General features: G+C 44.3%; 1 protein-coding gene across 11 annotated transcripts in view; it reads left to right on the top strand.

The window, feature by feature from the left end:
* The window catches only part of ABHD6 (abhydrolase domain containing 6, acylglycerol lipase), a 64,540-nt gene extending 45,497 nt beyond the window's left edge, over positions 1-19,043 (top strand). For all 11 annotated transcript variants that reach the window (XM_043551481.1, XM_043551482.1, XM_037905048.2 and 8 more), the window contains 7 exons: positions 266-422; positions 2,120-2,233; positions 4,923-5,055; positions 10,748-10,905; positions 13,497-13,551; positions 14,662-14,762; positions 16,975-19,043. In XM_043551481.1, the coding sequence (XP_043407416.1) occupies positions 266-422; positions 2,120-2,233; positions 4,923-5,055; positions 10,748-10,905; positions 13,497-13,551; positions 14,662-14,762; positions 16,975-17,151 (895 nt within the window). In that variant the 3' untranslated portion in view covers positions 17,152-19,043. The remainder of the gene's footprint in view (positions 1-265; positions 423-2,119; positions 2,234-4,922; positions 5,056-10,747; positions 10,906-13,496; positions 13,552-14,661; positions 14,763-16,974) is intronic.
* The last annotated feature ends 4,514 nt before the right edge of the window (positions 19,044-23,557 follow it).

Genomic DNA, 23,557 nt, shown 5'->3' with positions numbered 1-23,557 from the left:
TGTTTGCAAGAGAGGCTCCGTACTGCTTAGAATTGGACCCTGAGGCCCAGATCCACACAGGTATTTAGGTTCCAACCTTCCATTGAAATTGGTAGGCGTTAGGTGCCTAAATACAATTGAGGATCTGGGCATTAAGTGACTTGTCTGCGTTCTCATAACAAGTCAGGGCCTGGAATTGAACCCAGGAGTCTTGTCTGCCTTGTCTTGTGCTTGGACTATTAGATCATGCTCAAGTGTCATGTTTCGCTTATTTGTTTTTCTTTAGGTACTGGCGTCGAGCACTGGGCATGCAGGTTAGATATGCTAACTATGATGATTACCGGTTCTGTTTTTCTTATCGAGGGAGACCTGGATTCAGACCATCCATACTGATGTTACATGGATTTTCAGCCCACAAAGATATGTGGTTGTCTGTGGTCAAGGTATGTTTCCATTTCTCTAACAATAAATGGATACCGCCTTAGCGAGAGAACGCTTTCATTTGCTGGTGTCCTGAAGGAGGAGCCTCCTGCTAGCACATTAGGAAGCTTAGCTATACTGATCACAGCTATGACAATTATTTTAGAAAACTAGAAATATCCTCAGCTACTGTACATATTGATCCTCTGATGCATTCCACCCCTTTTGTCATTCAAAGTTTTTAGAGGATTTATGCTTCCAGACTTAATAATGTCATAGGCTTGATCTATACTACAGAGTTAGGTCGATGTAAGCTGCCTAATGTCAGTGTACATGCTACTGCCTTGCTCCCCCCGATGTAAGTACCGTACTACATCAACATTATAACTCCACTTCCACGAAAGGCTTATGTTGGTGTAGATAGGGCAATGCAGTGTCCGTGTAGACACTGCATTACTTACATTGGCTGCTGGATGTCATTCTTGTCAATTTCACAGTTCCTGCATGGAGCTCGGGGCCGGTGGTGGGCTCCAGCGGGACCCCAGCTGTCCTCCATCCCGGCCCTCCGCTCTGGAAGGTGAGAAGCCTTGGTGGCTGCCCCCCACAACCAGTGGGGAGGCGAGAAGCCAAGAGCCTGGGCGGCAGCTGGGCAGCTGTGTGGAGCTCAGAGCCTTGGCTCTCAGCTCCCCACGTTGCTCCTCTTCTGGCTGGTGGAAGCGCTCTTGGTGAGGATGCACACCACCAACACAAGGAGGTAGTGTGGTCCTCCTCCACCGCAGTAATTACTGCAATGGCTGTAAGTTGACGTAACACAGGTTGACTTAAGTTTGTAGTGTAGACATGCCCATAGAGTTTAAGGTCAGAAGGGGCCACCAGGTCATCCAGTCTGACCCCTATATATCACAGGCCCTTAAATTATACTTAATAGGATGGAGCCTTTTCTTAACAGCTGGAATCTGGTGTATAATAATTCTGGTGAATAGGTCATTTCCGGTATTTAATCTACAGGGCCAGATTCGCAGTCTAGTCTGTGCCAGCACCTAGACAGAGTCCCCGTGGAAGGCCCTTAAGACCCAAAATCTGCTTGGGGAGAGGAGGTTGTAGTCTCAGAAAACAGGCTTCATCTCCTTGACACTGGAGGTGTTTTTAGGGGCCTTGCACTGCCAGAGCGAAGGTGTACATGGGATAATTATGGGAGGTACTTATTTCACACTTCCCCGTAGTAACTCCCACCTGCAGAGCTCCTATGGAGCCAGCAGCAGGAAGTAAAGTTCCTCTCTCCCAGCAACATCTCTGATGGAAAGCAGCAAAGGAAAAGCTACCTGTGCTCTGCTGGAAACCATCTCTGTGTGGTGGCAAAGCTGTGCTGTGAGAGAGAAGTTTTGTGTGAAGGAAATCTAGCCCATGGTATTTCATCACTTCTCATACAGGGTGTACACGTACCAAACATTCATAACACAGTCCCTTTTTCGGGACCTCCCCTCCTCTTTTTCTTGGATTCTATTTTTTAAACAATAAAACTTCTTTAAGCTTATAAAAGATAATACCAGCTCGCAGTGAACTGATGTAATAGGGTGCAGCCATTGGCCACACTGTACTAATCAGCACAACATTTCACAGAGAGATTCTAATAGGAAATCAATTTTTTTTTTCTGTAATTACCAATTTCCTTCGTAGCATCCCTTCTCTAGGCTGACTGCCCAGCGCTTTGTTTCCGCAGTTCCTTCCGAAGAACCTGCACTTGGTTTGTGTTGACATGCCTGGTCATGAGGGCACTACCCGATCATCGTTAGATGACTACTCCATCAATGGGCAAGTTAAAAGAATACACCAGGTGATGGCCTCAGATGTGTTCTATGCCTGTTCTTCTTCATGTCCCCCTTCCTGGGCAATCAGAGTATATGGGTTTGATTTGTCTTTGAAGTGATTGGAAACCAGGATTTCCTCTCTTTAGAGGATTGAAGGTGAAACATGGAGGGCTAGATTGTGCCCTTGGCTCAGCCCTCTGTAAATGGCAGCATGCGAGTGTGCCGCCTCAGGAAAACCCCAAAGAAGTAATTTCATAGATATTTAGGTCAGAAGGGACCATTATGATCATCTAATCTGACCTCCTGCACAATGCAGGCCACAGAATTTCACCCACCACTCCTGCGAAAAACCTCTCACCTGTGTCTGAGCTATTGAAGTCCTCAAATCGTGGTTTAAAGACTTCAAGGAGCAGAGAATCCTCCACCAAGTGACCCGTGCCCCATGCTACAGAGGAAGGCGAAAAACCTCCAGGGCCTCTTCCAATCTGCCCTGGAGGAAAATTCCTTCCCGACCCCAAATATGGCGATCAGCTAAACCCTGAGCATATGGGCAAGATTCACCAGCCAGATACTACAGAAAATTCTTTCCTGGGTAACTCAGATCCAACCCCATCTCATATCCCATCACAGGCCATTGCGCCTATTTACCATGAATATTTAATTACCAAAACCATGTTATCCCATCATACCATCTCCTCCATAAACTTATCGAGTTTAATCTTAAAGCCAGATAGATCTTTTGCCCCCACGGCTTCCCTTGGAAGGCTGTTCCAGAACTTCACTCCTCTGAATTTCCCTGCTCTCCTCTTATTGCAGGGGAAATAATCTACTCCTGGCCTGTAGCAACTGCAGTTTACTTTTCCTTCCCCATCCCCTCCTGCAGCTCAGCTGTGCATTCCTTTGGGTCACTAAATGGGCCAGTATTGCCTTTGCTCCTTGGCTCTCTTTCATGTGCTAAGCTGCAGCCATCCTCCAGAAGGAACTTTGCAGAGTTGTCCCTCTGTTCCTTCAAGGACTAACCCCCTACCGTGTGACTGATTAGCCTGAACAGTCTTACTGCTTTAGGCACATTCGAATACATTAGAAAATTCAGTGTGCGAATTACAGCTAGGACCCTGTGTGCCAGAATCAGATGCGTTCTTAAAACCCTGCAGCTCACAGGAGCTTCGTATGATAGGAGAGCTTTTTTGTACTTTGCTGCACAGATTATAAGATGTGTAAATTTTCCTTTCAGCATAATGGCTGAGCCATGCAGAGTCATAATTCAGGGGTATGGCCAGGCTGAAGAAAAATGCTTGGGGGCAGGGGGGACAGGGGGGAGAATGTGGAGGAACAGCCGTGGCATTTTCCCCAATCATATACTCTGATTTTATTTCAGTTCCTCTCTACCCACAAATCTTTTCAAGAGCCAGCAGTGAAAAAGGGCAGGATCACCACCTACAAGCCTCCCCCTACCCCGCCCCCCCCCCGGTCACTCACGCACCGCTCTATCAGATTAAGCACTGCTGAAGTGGTATTGAATCCCCATCTCTGTAAAAGCTGCCAAGCGCCTCTGTCCATTTCCTTTGGCATCATCAGCAGATGCCTTCCTTGTGACTGTGTTGCTTTTTACTTCACATTTGAATTAAGTATATAATATATTCTGGGCCAGATTCTTATTTATGCGAACATCTCTGCACTGCCAGAGTGGTGTACAGGAACCTCCATGTCAATGAGCATTAGGCCTCAATGGAGAGCGTTAAATCTCTCCTAAGATAAGCTCTGCAGCAGAGCTCTTAAAATGGAGGGGCGATTGGTAAGATGCTGCTGAAATAGACAGCAGGTGGGGACCACATTTTTGTATTTTATAAGTCTGTATTTTTTCCCCTTGTTCCTTACTGGCATGATCAAAATGGGTGCGGCTGGAATGTAGGACAGAAGAGGAACAAGACCACGCAGGACGGTGGGAGGAGGTGAAGCAAGGGCTGTTGTTCTCTATAACGTGGATCAGACTGCAGATTATTTTTGTTTGTTTGTTTTCCTTTCCTTTAAAGAGGGATGTAGATGAGGCTGGATGGTTCAGAGGCTTGGTAACGGCCTGTAGAGCCTTAGCCGTTCCAATCCCGCCTGGGTCAGTAGTGACCGAAAGTTATAGTCAATGCTTGTTTGCTAACCTTCTGGTTTGTAAGCGCCTGTGGGCCAGGGACCTGTGTTCTTGTTTGTCTGTCAAGCACCAGCCAGACCTGTGAAACAGTAAACATAACCGCAGGAAAGGAGAGTGGTGTTCTCAGTGGGCACGTATCCTGTCACAGAAGCTGCTTCCACACCTGTTGCTAATTTGACAATCTCAGCAGTGGCTAAAAACTAAACGGTCATGGACCCCGAACTACTCTTGTAGCTCTCGAGCTTGTTCTTCCTGCTCATGGACAAGGCACTTCGCTGGGACAAGGTGGGGAAGCTTATCCTGCTCTGTGGATGGTGATGTCCTCCCTCAGCACTGTTAAGCCAACACCTTCCATGGGAAATATGTTTCCTTTTATTTAAAGAGGACGCACGGGCAATCTCAAGATTCTGTGGCTCCACCACACTGCTCTAGCTTTGCTTTTAGGATTTACTGCAATGCTGCCAGGACCTCGTGATTGCTATATGCTAAAGCTTTGACGTTTATTTTTTCTAATGACTCTGATTGTAACTGTGCAGTTGGTCCCTGTGGCCTCATTGCCCTTTCCATTTCAGTTTGTTGAATGTATCAAGCTGAACAGAAAACCTTTTCACCTGATCGGCACCTCAATGGGTGGAAATGTTGCAGGAGTTTATGCTGCTCAATACCCAGCAGAGATTTGCAGCCTGTCTCTTGTATGCCCTGCAGGTGAGTGGCACAATAAAAAGTGAGTATGGAAGTAAGTAGCTAGGTCTATACTCTGTACCAAAGCATTAACCTAGAGAACCTCAGGTAGTACTGAATCCAGTGTAAACTTTGTGAATTAGACAGTGGGAAGAAATACTTGGCACCAACTGAGATTTTAGAATCCAGTTCAGATTTACTTATACTCCGTAAGACTAATTAGACTTCTAACAGAACTCCTGGAACTCAGCACATGAAGTGTGAGGTAACAAATGCTGTGAAAGCTGAATTCCAGTCTCTGTTCTAAGCCCCCTTTTTCACAGCTTTCTCCAGCAAACTCCTGTTTAGGCTGAAACGTTCCATGCTTAGTTGCAGCCCAAAGGTGCCTTTTTTTTTTTTTTTTAAATGGTGTGTGCAGAAAACAATGTGTTTGCATAGCTCAATATTGGCTGGAGCTGTGGGGACAGACAATCTGTGCTTTTGAAAAAGATTGGTTCTGAATTTATTTGAGCTGTGAACATTTAAAATGGAATGTTCACACATGCACATAGTGGAGGAAGAGTATGGACAGAAAGAGAGCTGCCTTAATTGGTCCCCCATCCACAGTGCTCACTGCAGAGGAGGACAACACACATCAGCACCTTTGCTTTCTGCTATCTTGGAGTCTGTGCTACACCAAGGTAGAGGTTTTCAGAAATTGCTATGCTGGGAGTAGCTTTTCCATCTGTTGCAGGGAAGGGAGGGCAGAGCTGGAAGTGTAGGTAGGAGGAGGGATCAGGAACGTGGAGGAGTATTTGCAGGCCTAGTGAAAAAGTTGCTGTTTTCTCACTGGCTTTTACAGATCAAAGGGTTGTGGCTCTCCTGAAGTGGTGGCGTTTGGTATCACAGCAGCTACTTCTGTTACAGACACATTGAAAAGTAACTGGAATCCTAAATGTGGACCCCTACATCTTCATAGGGAGGTACAGAGGTTTAGTTCCAGGATTGCCATTGGAATTGGAGTGAGTTAAGAACATAAGAATGGCCATAGTAGTTCAGACCAGTGGTCCATCTAAACCAGTATCTTGTCTTCTGACAATGGCCAGTGCCAGATGCTTCAGAGGGAGTGAACAGAACTGGGCAATTATTGAGTGATCCATCCGCTGTTGTCCAGTCCCAGCATCTGGCAGAGGCTTAGCTGTGGGGCTAAATCCCCACGCAGCTCTGAATGTTTTGGTAATGTGTGTGTAAGCGTTCAGTGTTCTATGTAACTGAGAGATTGCTAAATGTGTCATCTTCCTGTTTTCAGCACGGTGGAAGGAGACTTAGACCTTTTTTAAAATCAGTTTTTTGTAATACCCATTTGACTAGAAACTTGTACATTGAAACACCATTCCAACAGTGATGCTTCTTGCCAACAGCCTAATCTTAGCTGTTGGGTAGCTAGGCAGCTACCTTTGTGCTGTGTGTGATGTTTCTAAGGGAGAGAGCTCAAAGCTGTATGGCTTGGACAGGAGTGGCTGAGATGAATGGAAATGAATATGGGGGGGCGGGGTATCAAGAGAGGTGGTCTGAACTGACTTCACAAGAAGTGTCTGTTTTAAACCTGCAGGGGGATTTAGCTGTGTAGTCTCATCTCTACAGGTCCAATCCTCGCTTACAGTAAGGCCTCTCTACAGCACTCTGTCAGCTCTGTAAGATGTCTTGAAGTGGGTGTAAATTACATTGACCCCGCTTTAAGACATCTCTACACTGGCAGAGTGCTGTAAAGAGGCCTTACTGTAAGTGAGAATTCGGTCCTTCATGTTCTGAAAGCCTTAAAAGGGAAGATTGCTTTAAAGCTACAGCTATGGCTACACTTGCAGATGTAGAGCACTGGGAGTTAAACCAGCCCTCAGAGACCGCAGCAGGGAAAGTGCTGCCGTGTGTTTACACTGTCAACTGCAAGCACAGTGGCATGGCCACATTAGCAGCTCTTGCAACGCCATAGAGAGCAGTGCATTGTGGTAGCTATCCAGTGTGCAAGTGGCTGCAGTGTACATTTCAAATAGTGGGAGGAGGTGGAGTGCGACAGGGAGTGTGTTGTGTGTATGTAGAGGGAGAGACTGTGTTTTGGGGGGCAAAGAGTGTGTCAGCAGGCTGTCTTGTAAGTTCAGACAGCAGCAGGGGGAAACCCCGACATCAGCCCCTTCCCCTTGCAACCTCTCTCACACACGCGCGCACACGCCCACCTCTGCAGCAGCAATGTTCCACAGTAATGGTTTGCTTTGTGTCCCAGAGCAGATAAGCATGCCGGATGTCAGACACGGAGCTTTGAAAGGGGATATCCGCATGCCTGCAGCAGAGTTCAAAACAATGACCAGACTGGGCACTTGACTTCAAGGGATTATGGGACTTTTCTGGAGGCCAGTCACAGCACAGTAATGCAACAGTCGTCCACACTGACACCCGGGCGTTTCAGCCAGGGCGCAGCAAGCTCTATGCTTCTCGTGGAGGTGGATTACCGGGGGCGCTTCAGGTGCGGAGTCCATGAGCTCTAAGTGCCTTGCCAGTGTGAACACCGCAGGATTTAGGGCACCTGGGGCTGATTTAATGTGCTCTAACTTGCAAGTGTAGCCAAGCCCTACATCTATGCTATAAACTTCAAAAGCGCTGCTGCGGGAGCGCTTTGAAGTGCGAGTGTGGTCACGCATGAGCTCTGGGAGAGAGCTCGCCCAGCGCTCCTGGTAATCCACCTCCAGGAGGGGAATAGCTCTGAGCACTGGGAGCTGTGCACACTAGCGCTTTACAGCACTCAAACTTGCTGCACTCGGGTGATTTTTCACACCCCTGAGCCAGCAAGTTGGAGTGCTATAAAATGTAAGTGTAGATAAGCCCTTAGTTGATTCCTGCCCAAATCTGCCACTAAATCCCCAATGCTATCTCCAGCTGTTTAGAGACTGTTACAAGAAGAGAAGTTACTCAGTAAATGTGAATTTTGAAATACCTGGTTATGCAGAATTTCACATTTCATCAACTCAGTCTTCTGTCTTGATACCTGGCCAGACTATTCAGTACAAGCTAGGGAATTAAATGCTGCAAATGTGTCTGAGTGTTGGCAAAGTGTTATCTGCATGCAGGAAAGGCTTTGGTGTTTGCCCCTGTTGTCATAACAGCTGCTGCTGCTGTTTCTTATCCAATAAACTGGTGATTCCAAGGCAAGAAATAAAGAGCAAAGTGGAATGTTACCTAGCTACCGCCTATGCTGCTCTGGAGAAAGAAAGTGATGTGAAGAACTGTCTGTGTGTGTGCCAGGCATCTGTGAATTAGAGCCAGTGGTTCTCAACCAGGGGTACACGTATTGCTGGAGGTACGCAGAGGTCTTCCAGGAGGTACATCAGCTCATCTAGATATTTGCCTAGTTTTACAACAGACTACATAAAAAACACCAGCAAAGTCAGTACAGACTGAAATTTCATACATACGATGACTTGTTTAAGTACAATGTTCATATTCCAATTGATTTAATTATAGGGTAAAAATGAGAAAATAATCAATTTTTCTGTAATAGTGTGCTGTGACACTTTTGTGTTTTTATGTCTGATTTTGTAAGCAAGTAGTCTTTAAATGAGGTGAAACTTGAGGGTTCACAAGACAAATCAGACTCCTGAAGAGTCACCTCCCAGTGAAGAAGTTTGAAGTAGAACTGGTTGGGGAAAATTTTTGCAAAAATGTTGTGTAAAGCCTAGAGTGTCACTTAATAATAAATATTTTATTCCACTGGTTCTGTATTTTCCCTGCAGCGTTCATTGTTAATTTCCCAGCACCTAGAGATAGCTTAGCAAATGATGCATACAGTAATAAAGAGCTGGTGCTTCCGGAGTTCATAGATTCATAGATATTTAGGTCAGAAGGGACCATTATGATCATCTAGTCTGACCTCCTGCACAACGCAGGCCACAGAATTTCACCCACCACTCCTACAAAAAAACCTCACACCTATATCTGTGCTATTGAAGTCCTCAAATTGTAGTTTAAAGACCTCAAGGAGCAGAGAATCCTCCAGCAAGTGACCCGTGCCCCATGCTACAGAGGAAGGCGAAAAACCTCCAGGGCCTTCCAATCTGCCCTGGAGGAAAATTCCTTCCCGACCCCAAATATGGCGATCAGCTAAACCCTGAGCATATGGGCAAGATTCATCAGCCAGATACTACAGAAAATTCTTTCCCGGGTAACTTGGATCTTACCCCATCTAAAACCCATCACAGGCCATTGGGCCTATTTACCATGAATATTTAATTACCAAAGCCATGTTATCCCATCATACCATCTCCTCCATAAACTTATCGAGTTTAATCTTAAAGCAAGATAGATTTCCCTGTCTGAGAATTCATTTTGGTGGGCAGGTTACTGTTGCCACCTGCAAATTGTATGTCCCACATCATGAGGGGACCTACAATGTCGTGCTGCAGCTTAACTATAAAAATAATTAGAAAAAGATAATAGAAAATGGAGATTTGTTTGTTGTTTCTATCTTCATCAGGATTTTTGTTGTTGTTTCTATCTTCCTGTATGTGATGAGTTATTCAGCCCATTAGCTGTTGGTGGTATTACCATTCCAACAAGCAAACCATCCATGCATAATATATGTAAAGTATTTGTCAGATTGCATCCTGACTTTCTCTGCACCCACTGTATGCTCCTAGCTCCCCTTCTGCATCTCCTTCCACACCCGCAATTGAGTACCCACCTTCCCTGCTGCTGCTTATGGCTTCCTCCTGTGTAATGCATTTGGGAGGCAACCAGCCATGGGAGCAGTAGGGTCAAAGCTATGGTGAGTAGGAAGGACTGGGATATAATTTGGTCAATACTATGCATATATGGTGTGTTAAAATTCCTCTTGGTTGAATGAGTAAGCAGGCAAGTAGGCCATAGAAATTGGAAATTGAATTCCCCTGGGTGAACTTCAATCATTTTCAGGAATAGATTATATTGTACATGTAATATATTGTATAATACATATATTATGTATAGTCATAAAATTGTAATTCCATGGATGGCACTGGGAATGGGATTCACTGGATTTATTTATTTGTTTGTTTATTTTATTTATTTATTTTTTTGAAAGGACGTAAATTGTGGCCTATGGAAAGTGAGAGTGTTCCTTTTGATAGGCTTTTAAAAAATTATAGGAAAAAGGGTTCCGGAAATTAGAAAACAGGAGAAATCAAGATCTACCAAGGACTGAGAGAAAGAGAGAGAATGAAAAGAGTTTTATTTTGTGAGAAGACTGACAAACTGGCTGAAATTCTGGTTTAACTGAGAAATTACAAAGGTTCTCCCATCCACGTCACACAATTTGGTAAAATTGGCAGGTTCCATTTATGAGAGGCTCCCACAGGACAGAGATGCCATGGTGTTGCAGGGCAGAACCATATCTTGATTAACACTGCATCAGTCTCAGTTCATTTTTAATAGTATGTGACAAAACCAGAGGTTTTATTTTTCTTCAGAAGAATGTGGGACTGGGAGGAACACAAAGCAGGTGTGTATTTGCACTGTGTTTAGTGCTATTAGTTTGATTACCATAGCTATTAGCAGAGGCTGTCATGACTGCGTGAAAGTTTACAGCAGTCAAATGTACAGTATGTCCAGAAGTAACTACCTTCTGTGGCAAGTTGCCCTCTCTAGGAAGGGCTGTCTTGTTGTTGTCACTTTTGGATTTTAGCATGTGGTTATTTTTGTTCATTGTATGTAGGTCTGCCCTATCCAACTGATAACAAATTTCTTAAGCGTCTGCGGGAGCTGAAAGAGTCTGAACGTATTGACAGGATTCCTTTAATTCCATCAACGCCTGAGGAAATGGCAGACATGCTGAAGCTTTGTTCTTATGTGCGCTTTAAAGTACCTCAGCAGGTAAGAAATCCTAGTCAGCATCATCTTTAATCATGACAGAAGGTAGTAGATTTGGCCAGGATGAGCCTGAAGCAGAATAACTCTCACAGAGAGAGTGAGCGTGCAAGCTTGCCTCTCACTGAAATCCATGGGTTTTAAACAGAACAGTTATGTCAAAGGCAATGAAACTGAAATGACACAATCTAGGATGTAGCTAAGAACAGTGTAATTTTCCAAGTAATGTTGCTGTATATTTATGGAAGGGGAAAGAAAGAACTGTTAGCAATTTGCACAGAATGCTGGCCCCCTAAGACACAGTATGAAATTGTCCATCAGGGCAAGAAATTTTTATTTATATTTCAGGTTTCAGAGTAGCAGCTCTGTTAGTGTGTATCCGCAGAAAGAACAGGAGTACTTGTGGCACCTTAGAGATGAACAAATTTATTAAGAGCATAAGCTTTCGTGAGCTACAGCTCACTTCATCGGATGCGTAGAATGGAACATATAGTAAGAAAATTATATATACACACACACATACAGAGAAGGTGGAAGTTGCCATACAAACTGTGAGAGGCTAATTAAGATGAGCTGTTATCAGCAAGAAAAAAACTTTTGTAGTGATAATCAACATGGCCCATTTAGACAGTTGACAAGAAGGTGTGAGGATACTTAACACGGGGAAATAGATTCAATATGTGTAATGACCCAGCCCCTCCCAAACCCAAGGTAATGGTATCTAGTTTGCATATTAATTCAAGCTCAGCAGTTTCTCGTTGGAGTCTGTTTTTGAAGCTTTTCTGTTGCAAAATTGCCACCCTTAAATCTTTTACTGAGTGGCCAGAGAGGTTGAAGTGTTCTCCTACCAGTTTTTGAATGTTATGATTCCTGATGTCAGATTTGTGTCCATTTATTCTTTTGCATAGAGACTGTCCGGTTTGGCCAATGCACATGGCAGAGGGGCATTGCTGGCACATGATGGTATATATCACACTGGTTGATGTGCAGGTGAACGAGCCTCTGATGGCGTGGCTAATGTGATTAGGTCCTATGATGGTGTCACTTGAATAAATATGTGGACAGAGTTGGCATCGGGCTTTGTTGCAAGGATGGGTTCCTGGGTTAGTGTTTTTGTTGTGTGGTTGCTGAAGAGTATTTCCTTCAGGTTGGGGGGCTGTCTATAAGTGAGGACTGGTCTGTCTCTCAAGATCTGTGAGAGTGAGGGATCATTTTTGTTCAGGTCCAATCCTGCAGTCTTCACTAGGTCAAACATGCTTTGATACATCATTGATGTGATCCTAGCTGAAGTATATCTTGAAAGTTATACACCGAAATGTAATCATGGCATGTGTTTCTTCATGCTCCATGAAAGGAGCCCAAAGAGCTAATCAGAAGGTGTGGGACTTCTGCCAAAATCCCTCTCTCCTCCCCTTCTTGTGCTCCAAATCAACTTGGAATGTGTCACCCTTATGACTAGTCCTTCATTTTGAGTATCTCTGAAATTAGATCTTTACAAGGGGGCATATTATTCATGACTAATTTCATTTTATTAAATCAGGAAGAATTATAATGGACATACAGGTCATTCAGTGTAGAAGGTCTGGTGTTTGCATAGTTCTACCAATAGCTTTTTTATCTTTTTGACTTCATAGAAATTTAGAAGGTTTCTCTTCAGAAATGTAACTTCTTTACAGCAACCCTTGCAGACAGCGTCAGGTCAGTGCTCCAGGGGGTCTCTTGCTCCTGTGGTGCTGCCCTCCTCTGGAGATTTATCCCTCTTAGGGATGAAAATGTTGATGGGAAAATATTTTCCAAGGTCTCTAATTTTCCATAGACTTTAAGATCAGAAAGGGCCATTATGATCATCCTAGTCTGACCTCTTGTATAAAGGAGGCCATAGAACCTCCCCCAATAACTTCTGCATCTAACTAGTATCTTTAGTGGTTTAGACCACTTTCCTTCTGTTTTTTCCAGCCATACTTGCCTGATGCTTCCCTGTTGGAAGGATCTAAATTCTTTGGCAGCTTGGTGGGAAGTCTGGTTGCCTTTAGTATATATAGATAACAGGAAAAGCTAGATAGACGAAAAGTTATTGTCCAGTACATAAGAGATTTGTTTGTTTTGTTCCTTTTAGCAAATGCAATGGAAATGTTAATTGTTCCATTGTTAGGAGAGAGGAACTTAGCAATATGTTTTCCTAGGAAGTCTTTGATGAATAGATTATAGGAGAAGAGGAAGTGTAAAATAATGCCAAGTATTAGTAATGCCAAGGTAAGGTAATGAGAAGTATTAATTTTATGTGAATAATAAAGAAATGTGTGATAACTCTTGAGGCAACCTGGCAAGAGTGCATAGTCTGGCTTGATAGCAAATTCCAACTGCACAATATGAAAGACATTTTTCTGCTTCCTTTTTATCCTACAAGCTTGTAGCCCCTTTATGAGGAGTCAGATCTTGTGTGAATAATATACTTACTCTCTTGCTCTGCAGCAGTGTAACAGAGCCTTGTGTCCAGTGTCCCCAGGAAACTTCTCCACGTGCTGTCTCCTGAGTGTCAGCGCGTGGGCCATGTGTGGTGTATCTGTTCTCTTACCCTCATACTTATTTATTTATAGATCCTGCAGGGCCTTGTTGATGTTCGCATCCCGCATAATGAATTTTACCGGAAATGTAAGTGCGCTGGTTCTGCTCTGCTAGAACCAAACACAAAGTCTCTTGATCTGTACCTAAGTACCGAGTTTGTGTACAGATCTATCCCCCTCATGCAGAAGGGGACCTAGCTGCCTCCACAACAGGTGGGTGCTGTGGTAGGTGCTTCACCAGTGTGGAGATTCCCTGCTGGTGGAGGAGTGGGTAGGGACAGTGTCATGGGGCACGCATCATCCTCCCTCTTGCAGCCAGCCCCATGAGGAGTGACACAGCCAGAGTCTATGTGTCTCTTCTGGGAAGGGGAAAGAGGGGTGCAGAAGTATTGTGAGCTGACAGAGTCCCCACCCAGCTCCAAACAAACTACACATTCTTCACAGAGGGACTCCCCCAAAAGAGAAAAAGAAAACAAACCCTCAGGTTTATTAATCAGATGTTTACTCCAGAAAAACCCTGCCTGCACCCCTAGCCAAATCCTTCTCCATAGGCTTGGCTGCCTTTCAGGGCCTGAATATTCCAGGCCCTAGCTCCCTCTTCTGAATGTAAGGGAGGTGGGATAGAGCAGCTGCACCGGCCCCAGTGAGTCCGCTTCAGGGGCTGAAATAAGGGGGAAGTAATGGGGAGGGGAGTGCAGCTCCCCTTCTCATTAAAAGAATATGGGTGTTCCCCCCCCAACCCAAGCTCCCTGGCTTGGGATAGCAGCCCTCCTCCTCGGCTGGAGCAGTTAATTTCCCCCCTCCTGTTTGTATCTGCTTTAATCATTGGTCAGCTTTAATTAACGCCTGCTAACAGAGTGGGGCCGTGGGAGAATCTTGTCATGCTAGAGGTCACAGACATCCTGTCCTCCCACTGATGGCTCCTGGAGTGATCTGTGGTTTGTGGGCAGGCCCTACATCCTGTTCTGCCTCCCCCGTGGGCCAGCTGGGGTACCACCCTTTGAGAACACAGTAGGGTTTTCCTCCCACTGTTGCCCCCTCTTGCAGGGTTTCCTGATTCATGCAAACCCTCACTGGCGGCCGCAGGAGCCTGCTGAAGGAATAAAGGAAATCACTCACTCAGGATTCGGGCCATGCTGATTAGCAGTAAATGGGACAAATCCCACTTGTGTTTGACTAATTCTTCTCTGCTGAAAAGTATTTTTAGAAATTACAGATGAAAAGTCCAGACATGCTCTTCATGAAAACATGAGCAAGATCAAAGCCCCAACGCAGATCATCTGGGGAAAACAAGATCAGGTACTGCTGCTGCTGCCCTGTTTCCTTTTTTTTTATAAAGGATTGGTGCTCCGTTTCCATCTGTATGAATGTTACATAAGGAGCTAGCACTAGTGACTTGCATGGTGCTTTACAGACCAGTAGTAAGAACGCAAGGTCCCTGTCTGCCCCAGGGATCTCCCAGTCAAATTAGATATGGGAGCCTATGAAGGATGATAGGTAGGAACAGACAACAGAAAGGAAAGGGGACAAGGAGCAGATCTGGGAAGGGAGTTGGCTACCGAGAGCTCAGATTCTGTCTGCTTAATTGTCGTGAGGGAGGGAGCCGCTAGTGGAAAGCTCACTGAAAGAAGTGGGCTTGGAACAAGAATTTTGAAGCAAAAAAAAAAAGAGTTGTCTTGGCAACAAGGAAGAGAGAGGCTGTTCCTTGGGTAGGCGGCAGAGGAAAAGAAAGGCACAAGGATGCAAGACTGGGAAGGAGACCAAGGGAATGTTAAGGAGTGAGGAGAGGAGTGTGTGCGCGCACACGTTTGCAAAGGAGAGAGGAGAAGATTGTGTGCACGCATGCAAAGGAATACAGGAAAACAGGCTGAGACATAAGCAGGGGTGGAGCTGTGTAGAAGTGAGGCTATAAGGTCAATTGTCCCCAGCACCAGAGCCCCTTTATGCGGCTGTGGTGGCATAGAGGTGGTGGAAATGCTGCAGCAATAGGGAGCTCCCCTGCTAGAGTAGCCCTATGCCAGTCCATGTCATAAAGGGCTTTCAGAGATGGTAGGAGGTGGGGAGGGAGCGAGTCTAGTGTACTGTGCTCTCGGGATCTCTTCTGCTTCCCACGGCTCATAAGAAGCCAGGAGCAGAGTTTGAACTAGAACAACTATGAGGTTGCTTTAACTTATACTCGGAGCCAGGCAGGCTCCCAAACAGTTCTGGAATCCAAGGACTGAAAGGGAGCTTAGAGCCACTTCTGCCCTGCTCTGCACCCCAACCACATCTATTAGGGGACTCAAAATTGGGGCCTATGTCATGGATTAGAAGGGGAGATGTAACACTGTCAGAACCAGTGAGTGGTCTGGAACCAGCTGGAAATAGGATGGATTTTAAAATAAAAAGGAGTGATGAGCTTGGAACTCTATTTTATTTCATTTTTTTAGAGAGCGTGGTGCTTGTGAAAGATACCCTAGTGATAACTCCTTCCCCAGGGGAGTCCCTGCTTCCCCTCCCACACCTGTCTTTGCCAATGGGATCATGTCCACCTTGAATAGAATTTGCCTGATCAGGGCTGGCTTCCCCTTCGTCTGCTTGCCTGCCATGGAGTGTGGGCTGTATGAATCCTACTAGTCCTCTTCCCCAGTTACCCTAACAGAGGGGGGAGCAGCCACTGCTGATGGGAGAGGTGCTACCAGCATTGGTGGGAGAAGGTGCTTCTGGAGCCCCTGCTGATAACAGCTAAGAGGGAAGCAGGGCTCAAACTGTGGCTGAGGCTGCTGTAGAGTAGCCTGAGTTGCCACAAGACCTCAAAACCAGGCAGGGGAGCCAGAGAGAACCCTTGTCTGTTTAAATCCTCTCCTGTGCTCATAGATCATGTTAAGTGATAGGGAAATTCAGATGAAATGGAAATAAAAGTAGGGACTTGCATTTGGACTGGAGAGACATCTATGGGAAACATTGTCAGTGGAACTGGGTAAGTGGTGGGAACAGTCCGACTTAGTTCACACTGGGAGCAGAACTCTGCTAGCCACAGTGCTCGTTATACTCGGTAGTTGCTATTAGGGTTCTAGAATGGTTTCCCGGATCAATATGAACAAGGATTGTTGTTTTTTGTTGGTCTGTAAACCATGTCAGCACTTCATTTATAAAGCTGTGCTACAGGGGGTAGAAGGGTATGATTTACCCACTTACACGCATGCATGTGCGCAGACATGCACAGAGAGTACCTAAATTGTAACCAGTTGCATGGATTCTGTTGCATGTGGTCAGTGCCCGAATTATTCCCACTACCAGGCACAGCTTGTACACAGTGCAGGAGGGCCAGCGGAGACACCTGGGTAACAATGAGCTATTCCTGAAGAATCTGATGTGGGAAACAAATGCATTCCATAGTAACTTAGTATCCCACTTTGATGTCAAAATACCCAAGAGATGGTTCAAACAGGGTCATGGAACAGCCAATAAAAACTTTGTTTGGACTCTGAGACTTTTTTCTTTGGTACTTACTACTTTTTCTCTCATTCAGGTTCTGGATGTTTCTGGAGCAGATGTTCTAGCAAAATCTATTTCTGACTGTCAGGTGCATATTTTGGAAAACTGTGGACACTCTGTGATAGTGGAGCGGCCCAGGAAAACGGCAAAGCTCGTACTGGAATTTTTGGCATTGGTGCACAACACAGAGAACAATAAGAAACTAGCTTGAACTTCATGTAGAGTCAAGCACTTGAACATGTTTTGCGTTGTGAATTACTGATGCTGTGATAAGTTCTCAGGGATCTTGTACGAAACATGGTGAATGTGCCAGAGTCCCTGAGGAAACCAGAATCGTTGATATGTAAAGCTCTAGCGCTAACACCACACAGTGACCTAAGGTATCCATTGAGCAATCTCCATTTTTTAAATATAAAACTAGAAAATCAGAAAATTCTAGCCATGGAATGTCCTGAGAACTCAGAGTTTATGCAGCCCATGATATGTGATTGTATTTAATGTAAAACTTATTGAAACATAGGTGTTAGACGTTGTTAGAATATGGAAGGAATAAGTGAAGAGGGAAAACTTCATAGACTGAGATTTAAGGTATTTCTGCTACTTAGAATCTGTAACATTGCATGATAAATTGTTATAAAAGAATTCTGATGTTCCAGGCATTTGCTGAAGTGCTGTTGATATAACTCATTAACTTATGATTTATGCAGAAAATGAAGGCAACACATAAAACTTAGTGCGCAAAAGGAAAACTGCTGTATGTCCAGAATGTTAACACTTACTGGGGATGGGTTTTTACTCCCTGAACAGCTCCTGTGTATATATACTGCCTTAACAGTTTAGAATATTGAGGTTTTTGTACAATCTGGCTTTGCTTAAAGGGGGATACTTTCTTTTGATGTTAAGCCCATGTATATAACCACTCAAATATGGAGAGCAGCTTCAAGATGGTTATTAAAACAAGTGAAGAAAAACTCCTGGAGCCATTTATTCTTTTAGGTTTGGGGCCTGATTAAGCAATAATACTGTAGATAGATGAGGGAACAAACAAATTCAGGTTAACACAAGGGTGTGAGCTCTTAGCTCTTTTCTATTTATATTGTGTTGCTGAATATTTTGATGTAAATAATGAGTTTCTTAATGAATTCTGTGAATTCTGTGATTGGTAATGTAATTGAAAACAAGTGTATCGGATGTAAGCGTAATGAGATAAGTGTAATAATATTGGTTAGATGCTATACAGATTTGTGTATTTCCTACACCATTTACAATATGAATTGCTAGCAGATGTATTATAAGTGCCAATGGAATGCATTGTAAAAAGTAGTGGTGCAGAAAAGTACAAAATACAGTAGTGTTTCCTTTTGATTTGTATGTGTAATTAAATTTATAGTCGTAACTTTTATCTAAATGAAATTATATCAAAAAAAGAGCCAGACTAATTAAGTTTTGTTATCTGTGATGCACCTTTTATGATATGTAGAGACTGATTCTGGACCTCCTCACCCCCAGAACTATGCAGCTCATATCCCTGCGTATCTTCAAAATCAGCTGCTGTGCATGCATTCAAGCTATGCAGCAGTTCATGCTGCAGCACTGATGAAAATCTACTCCTTGGTCTCAGGCATTGTTTGTATTTAGACGAAAGCTAAAGAGGGCACTGTCTCCTTGAAAGTGTGTGGGATGACATCATTGTACAGCTACCACCACTCAGTCCCTTTGGACTCCTTACTTGGACATCAACGTTTGACATTTTTTCTAAACAGTGAAGATTCTTGTAGACTGTATATTTCTATTTAAGCCTGCATTTCTAAGAGCCACCTTTTTGAGCTCCTTTTCCAATGTACTATGATCTGTGTATGTATTTGAAACCCATTGCTAGTCTGTTTTTTGTTTAAAGAGAAAAATCTTCATTCTTATTTTAGAAAAATTAGAAACATGCTGTTAGATTAATTGCTTGGTCATTGTTTCTACTCCAGGAATAAATACAGACAAAGGGGCTGACAATTTTATTTGTGGAAAGCTGGAATAAACGTTGTTAGATATTCACATGGTTTCCAGAATATGTAAAGGACTTAAATTACTATTAAAATCTAGTAATTTACAGAATGCTTCATGAATGAATTTTTCATTGCGGGGAGGGAGATAGTGGTGGCCATCGAAGGGGTGGGTATTTTGGTTGATTTTGAAATTTCTGTGAATTCTGGGTTATTAAAGCCACATTGCAGTGATGATTACTTCAGAGCACCAAGAGACATAAAGGTGGCAGTGAGGGCAAAATTCTGCTTTCTTTAAAGTCAGTGGAGTTTTGCCATTGCATTCAAAATGGGAACAGGATTTGGTCCTAAAAAGCTTGAGGTAAAATCTGATTTCAAATGGCAGATCAGGTGCATAGGTTTCTAACTGAGACACATTCAGAATTTTAAATGAATTAGTGTCCAATATTGCTGGCCCTCCATTTACATAAAAGATGTATGTAATAGTGTGGGGAATTTAATACGTCATTAGACCTTAGCAGGGATAGGTAATTGCTTAGGGTGGGAGCCACACTACTACAATCCACAAAACTCCCAACTGTGCTGCGGCCTAATGTTGTAGGCACCTAAACTCACTTGGTGCCCAAGTTTTTGCTACAAATGTTCCCTAGATGCCTATGTTCCTGCTTCTGAGCATGGACCCTGCTGCCTCTCTGTAGGAACCTATCTCCTGCCTCAGCTGCAGAGCAATCCATGAATGGGGGATGTGGAGGGAAAGGCAGGCACTCTTCTGCCTAAACTGTGTGTGTGGCCCACTCCGGTAGGCATATTCAGAGGTTGTCTTGCTCCAGAAAACAGCCGGGGGTGGAGGGACCTCCCTTATAACCTTTAGCCTTGTGGTTAGAGCGCCTCCCCAGTATGTGGGAGACTCCTCAGTCAAGTCCCCCTCTGTGTGATGAGGAGAAGGGATTTGAACAGATATCTCCCACTTTTCTCAGGTGAATGCTCTAACCACTAGGCAATGGAATATTTTGATGTGGGGCTCTCTCAATCTTTTCTATTAAAGTTCTTCCACTTACGATTTAGTTATTCAATTAAATTGGGCCAGAGAGAGAATGACTCCATAGGCCCACGAATAGGGTGCTCCCCTGAGAAGTAACAGATCCCTGTTCAAATCCCTTTTCCTCCCCTGGTAGAAGGGGAACTTGAACCAGTGGTTTCCCACATCCCAGGTGAGTGTGTTAACCCCTCAGCTAAAGGTTATAAGGAAGGTTGGTGTCACTTTGTGGAATCAGGCAATCTCTGAGCACACCTACCAGATTGGGTCCTACCTATGATTTAGGCAGGATCACCTGTCTTCCCTCAGTTCAGGGATTGCTAGCAGAGTTAGGTGCCTCCCTGCAGGAGAGGAGTGAGGTTTAGGATACACCCCTCTCATCAGCAGCTCCCATTTGCTTGTTTAGGCAGCTCCGTTCCTAGCATGCTGGATTTTGTGGATCACAGTCCAAGGCACCTCTCCCTCCCCATTTGTTGTATAGGGAGCGCAGGCACATAACTTGGGCTTTGTGGATCGCAGTGATGTTCCTGTGGTTTTTTTTTTATTAGGTGCTGTCAAGGTTCCTTCCCCACTCTGAACTCTAGGGTACAGATGTGGGGACCTGCATGAAAGACCACCTAAGCTTTTTCTTACCAGCTTAGGTTAAAAACTTCCTCAAGGTACAAACTTTGCCTTGTCCTTGAACCCTATGCTGCCACCACCAAGCATGTTAAAGAACAGGGAAAGAGCCTGCTTGGAGACATCTTCCCACAAAATATCCCCCCAAGCCCTACATCCCCTTTCCTGGGGAAGGCTTGATAACAATTCTCACCAATTTGTACAGGTGAACACAGACCCAAACCGTTGGATCTTAAGAACAATGAAAAACAATCAGGTTCTTAAAAGAAGAATTTTAATTAAAGAAAAAGTAAAAGAATCATCTCTGTAAAATCAGGATGATAAATACCTTACAGGGTAATCAGATTCAAAACAGAGAGAATCCCTCTAGGCAAAACCTTAAGTTACAAAAAGACACAAAAACAGGAATATACATTCCATTCAGCACAGCCTATTTTGCCAGCCATTAAACAAAAGGAAATTTAACGCCTTTCTAGCTAGATTACTTACTAACTTTTTACAGGAGTTCTGAGCTGTATTCCTGATCTGTTCCCGACAAAAGAATCACACAGACAGCCAGCCCGCCCCTTTGTTCCCTCCCCCCGCTTTGAAAGTATCTTGTCTCCTCATTGGTCATTTTGGTCAGGTGCCAGCGAGGTTATCCTAGCTTCTTAACCCTTTACAGGTGAAAGCGTTTTTCCTCTGGCCAGGAGGGCTTTAAAGGTGGTTACCCTTCCCTTTATATTTATGACAGCTGCCTAAAAATTAGGTGTTGCAATGCTCAGCATCACAATGCCTAAATCCCTTTTGTGGATTTGGGCCTTAAAGATCTGTCATTACTGATCTCCCCTTAGTGGACATTTGATGACTGATAGATACATTGATTTAAGGGTGTTGGTATGACAACTCAGGTGTAAGACCCACCCATCAAACTTCTAGAGTAGGCTAACTACCTGATTCACTGTAGCCTGAGATTCAAATACATGATAAACTGGAAGCATTTGCAGCAATCTGGCATGAATGGTCTGGTTCTCCATCCTTTTCTTTCTTCGGGTTGCTTTATTGGAATGAGATCCTCCCCTTGATCCTGTCTTCTTTCCCAGCACTCCATTCCCCTACTCCTTAGTTCTCAGGGAAGTCCACAGACCCCTTGTAAGGGCTGTAATTTGAGAACCACTGTCCTAGCAGATCACCTATTTAATAGCAGACCATTTTCTTCCAAAAATTAAATAGTAACCGTGGCATTTCAAAGAAGTTCAGTCAGAGGCTGCTAAATATCGGTAAACCTCGCTGTTGCAATGAGAAGATCAAATAGCTTCAAAGTAGCTGATCTTCAGACCCCGCCCAGAAGAGTCTGCAGAAAGCATTTCATTTTCACACAGAAGAAAACCTAGGATTGGCAAATGATGAAATCTGGAAGGTGACCCAGGCATCACCATTGTTCAAGAGCAGTGGGCTGAGGTACCACGAGATCTGTGTTTTAGCAGCATCCCTCATCTAGGTGTCCTGCCATAGTGATCTGTAACAATGTGTAGACCTAAACTGAAGTTAAATTGTATTTGTTGGTCCTACTGTTTAACAGGCATCTTGATGTGTGTGCGTTGGTTGAATGCAGTTCTTGTTTTACAAAATGTTTACTCATGTGATTGGGCTTTCATCATTGAAATATCTAAAATTGACTTAATCTTGGGCTGCAGCATTAAGAGATTGAAATGGCTGTGGATGCAACTCCGGAAAACATACACTTACTCAAAGTGTTTAATGGGAAGTTGGCTAAACTCCTGGCTTCTTCATGGGGGACCGGTCTAATGCAGGGAGTTCAGATTACAAATTTAAGAATGTTGCTGTTTTAAGTAATAAAATTCCATTGGTCTAGTCTTTTGCAGTTTATTTAAAGGTGACGTCACTCCTGATCTATGATTAATTTTGAGTGCAGCTCCAAGGCACTTATTCCCTGCTGTTCTGTGATGGATTTAATCATTTCTTTGTCATACATTCCTGCGTTCTCAGGCTGTAAGCACTTCAGCAAGGATTCACTCACTTATGGACCCCACTTCTTTGGCCTCAAAATACTTAACTCACTCAGCTACCCACTGGGGCTCCATGGACCATAGCTTGAGAAGCAGAGCATGTAGCATGCGGTGTCCCTTTGAATCTCTGCTTCTGGGGTTGCATTTATGTGTTTTTAGAGCTGCATACAGAATAAAACATTTGTAGAATGGATTTTATATACATGTATATCCACCTGTGCTACTCTGGATAGATATAAATAGCTGAGTTTTATTGCAGGGTATACTCAGGATGAAATTAAATGAACCGGCATGAAGGTGGCTAGGCAGGATTTGTGGAGGTGAAATGCACCCCCACCCACACATCAGGCCGGGGACACAGCATAGCCTCCAACGCCTAGCATTTGCTACTCCAGTCTATTCTCTAGAACAGCAGCTGCAGCCTCTGTGCTAGTTGTGTGGTGTGGAATGGTCACTGGATCTGTGTAACCCCAGCTCCCCTGGCCTCTCCTTCACCATAACCTGACAGAGATTCTGAGTGGCATGCTGGGATGGGACAGGTACCTCTATGGGACAGATCCACTGATGTCCCTCCTTCTCTACAGCCCCCCTTGGTGCTTATGTAAAGCAAAGGGCTTGGGGTGAAGTTTCTGTGCATTTGCTTTTCCGATCCAAACCAAGTGTTCTCCATTCTTCCCTTTGCAGAAATGTTCATGTGCGTAACAAGCTTTGTCTTGGCCACAGGCAGCTGTAGGGGGTGCAGCAACATGTAAGGAAAATTGGGTAATGGGAGGGGATTAGGTACAGGTGCTATACACCTTCAATTTAATGTGTCCTTGTCTGATAGTCAGGGCCTTTCTCAGGGGTCACACTGAGGCAGCTGCAGCACTCTTGCCCCTTTCAAAGGTCTTTTGGGAAGTCTTTGTAGGCAGCAGAGGCTTGTCAGCGGTTTCCCTCTCATCTACTCTGCAAGAAGACTCA

The sequence above is a fragment of the Chelonia mydas genome, chromosome 7, assembly GCF_015237465.2.
Source record: "Chelonia mydas isolate rCheMyd1 chromosome 7, rCheMyd1.pri.v2, whole genome shotgun sequence".
Taxonomy (NCBI): Eukaryota; Metazoa; Chordata; order Testudines; family Cheloniidae; genus Chelonia; species Chelonia mydas.
This window is presented reverse-complemented; position numbering and strand designations above follow the sequence as displayed.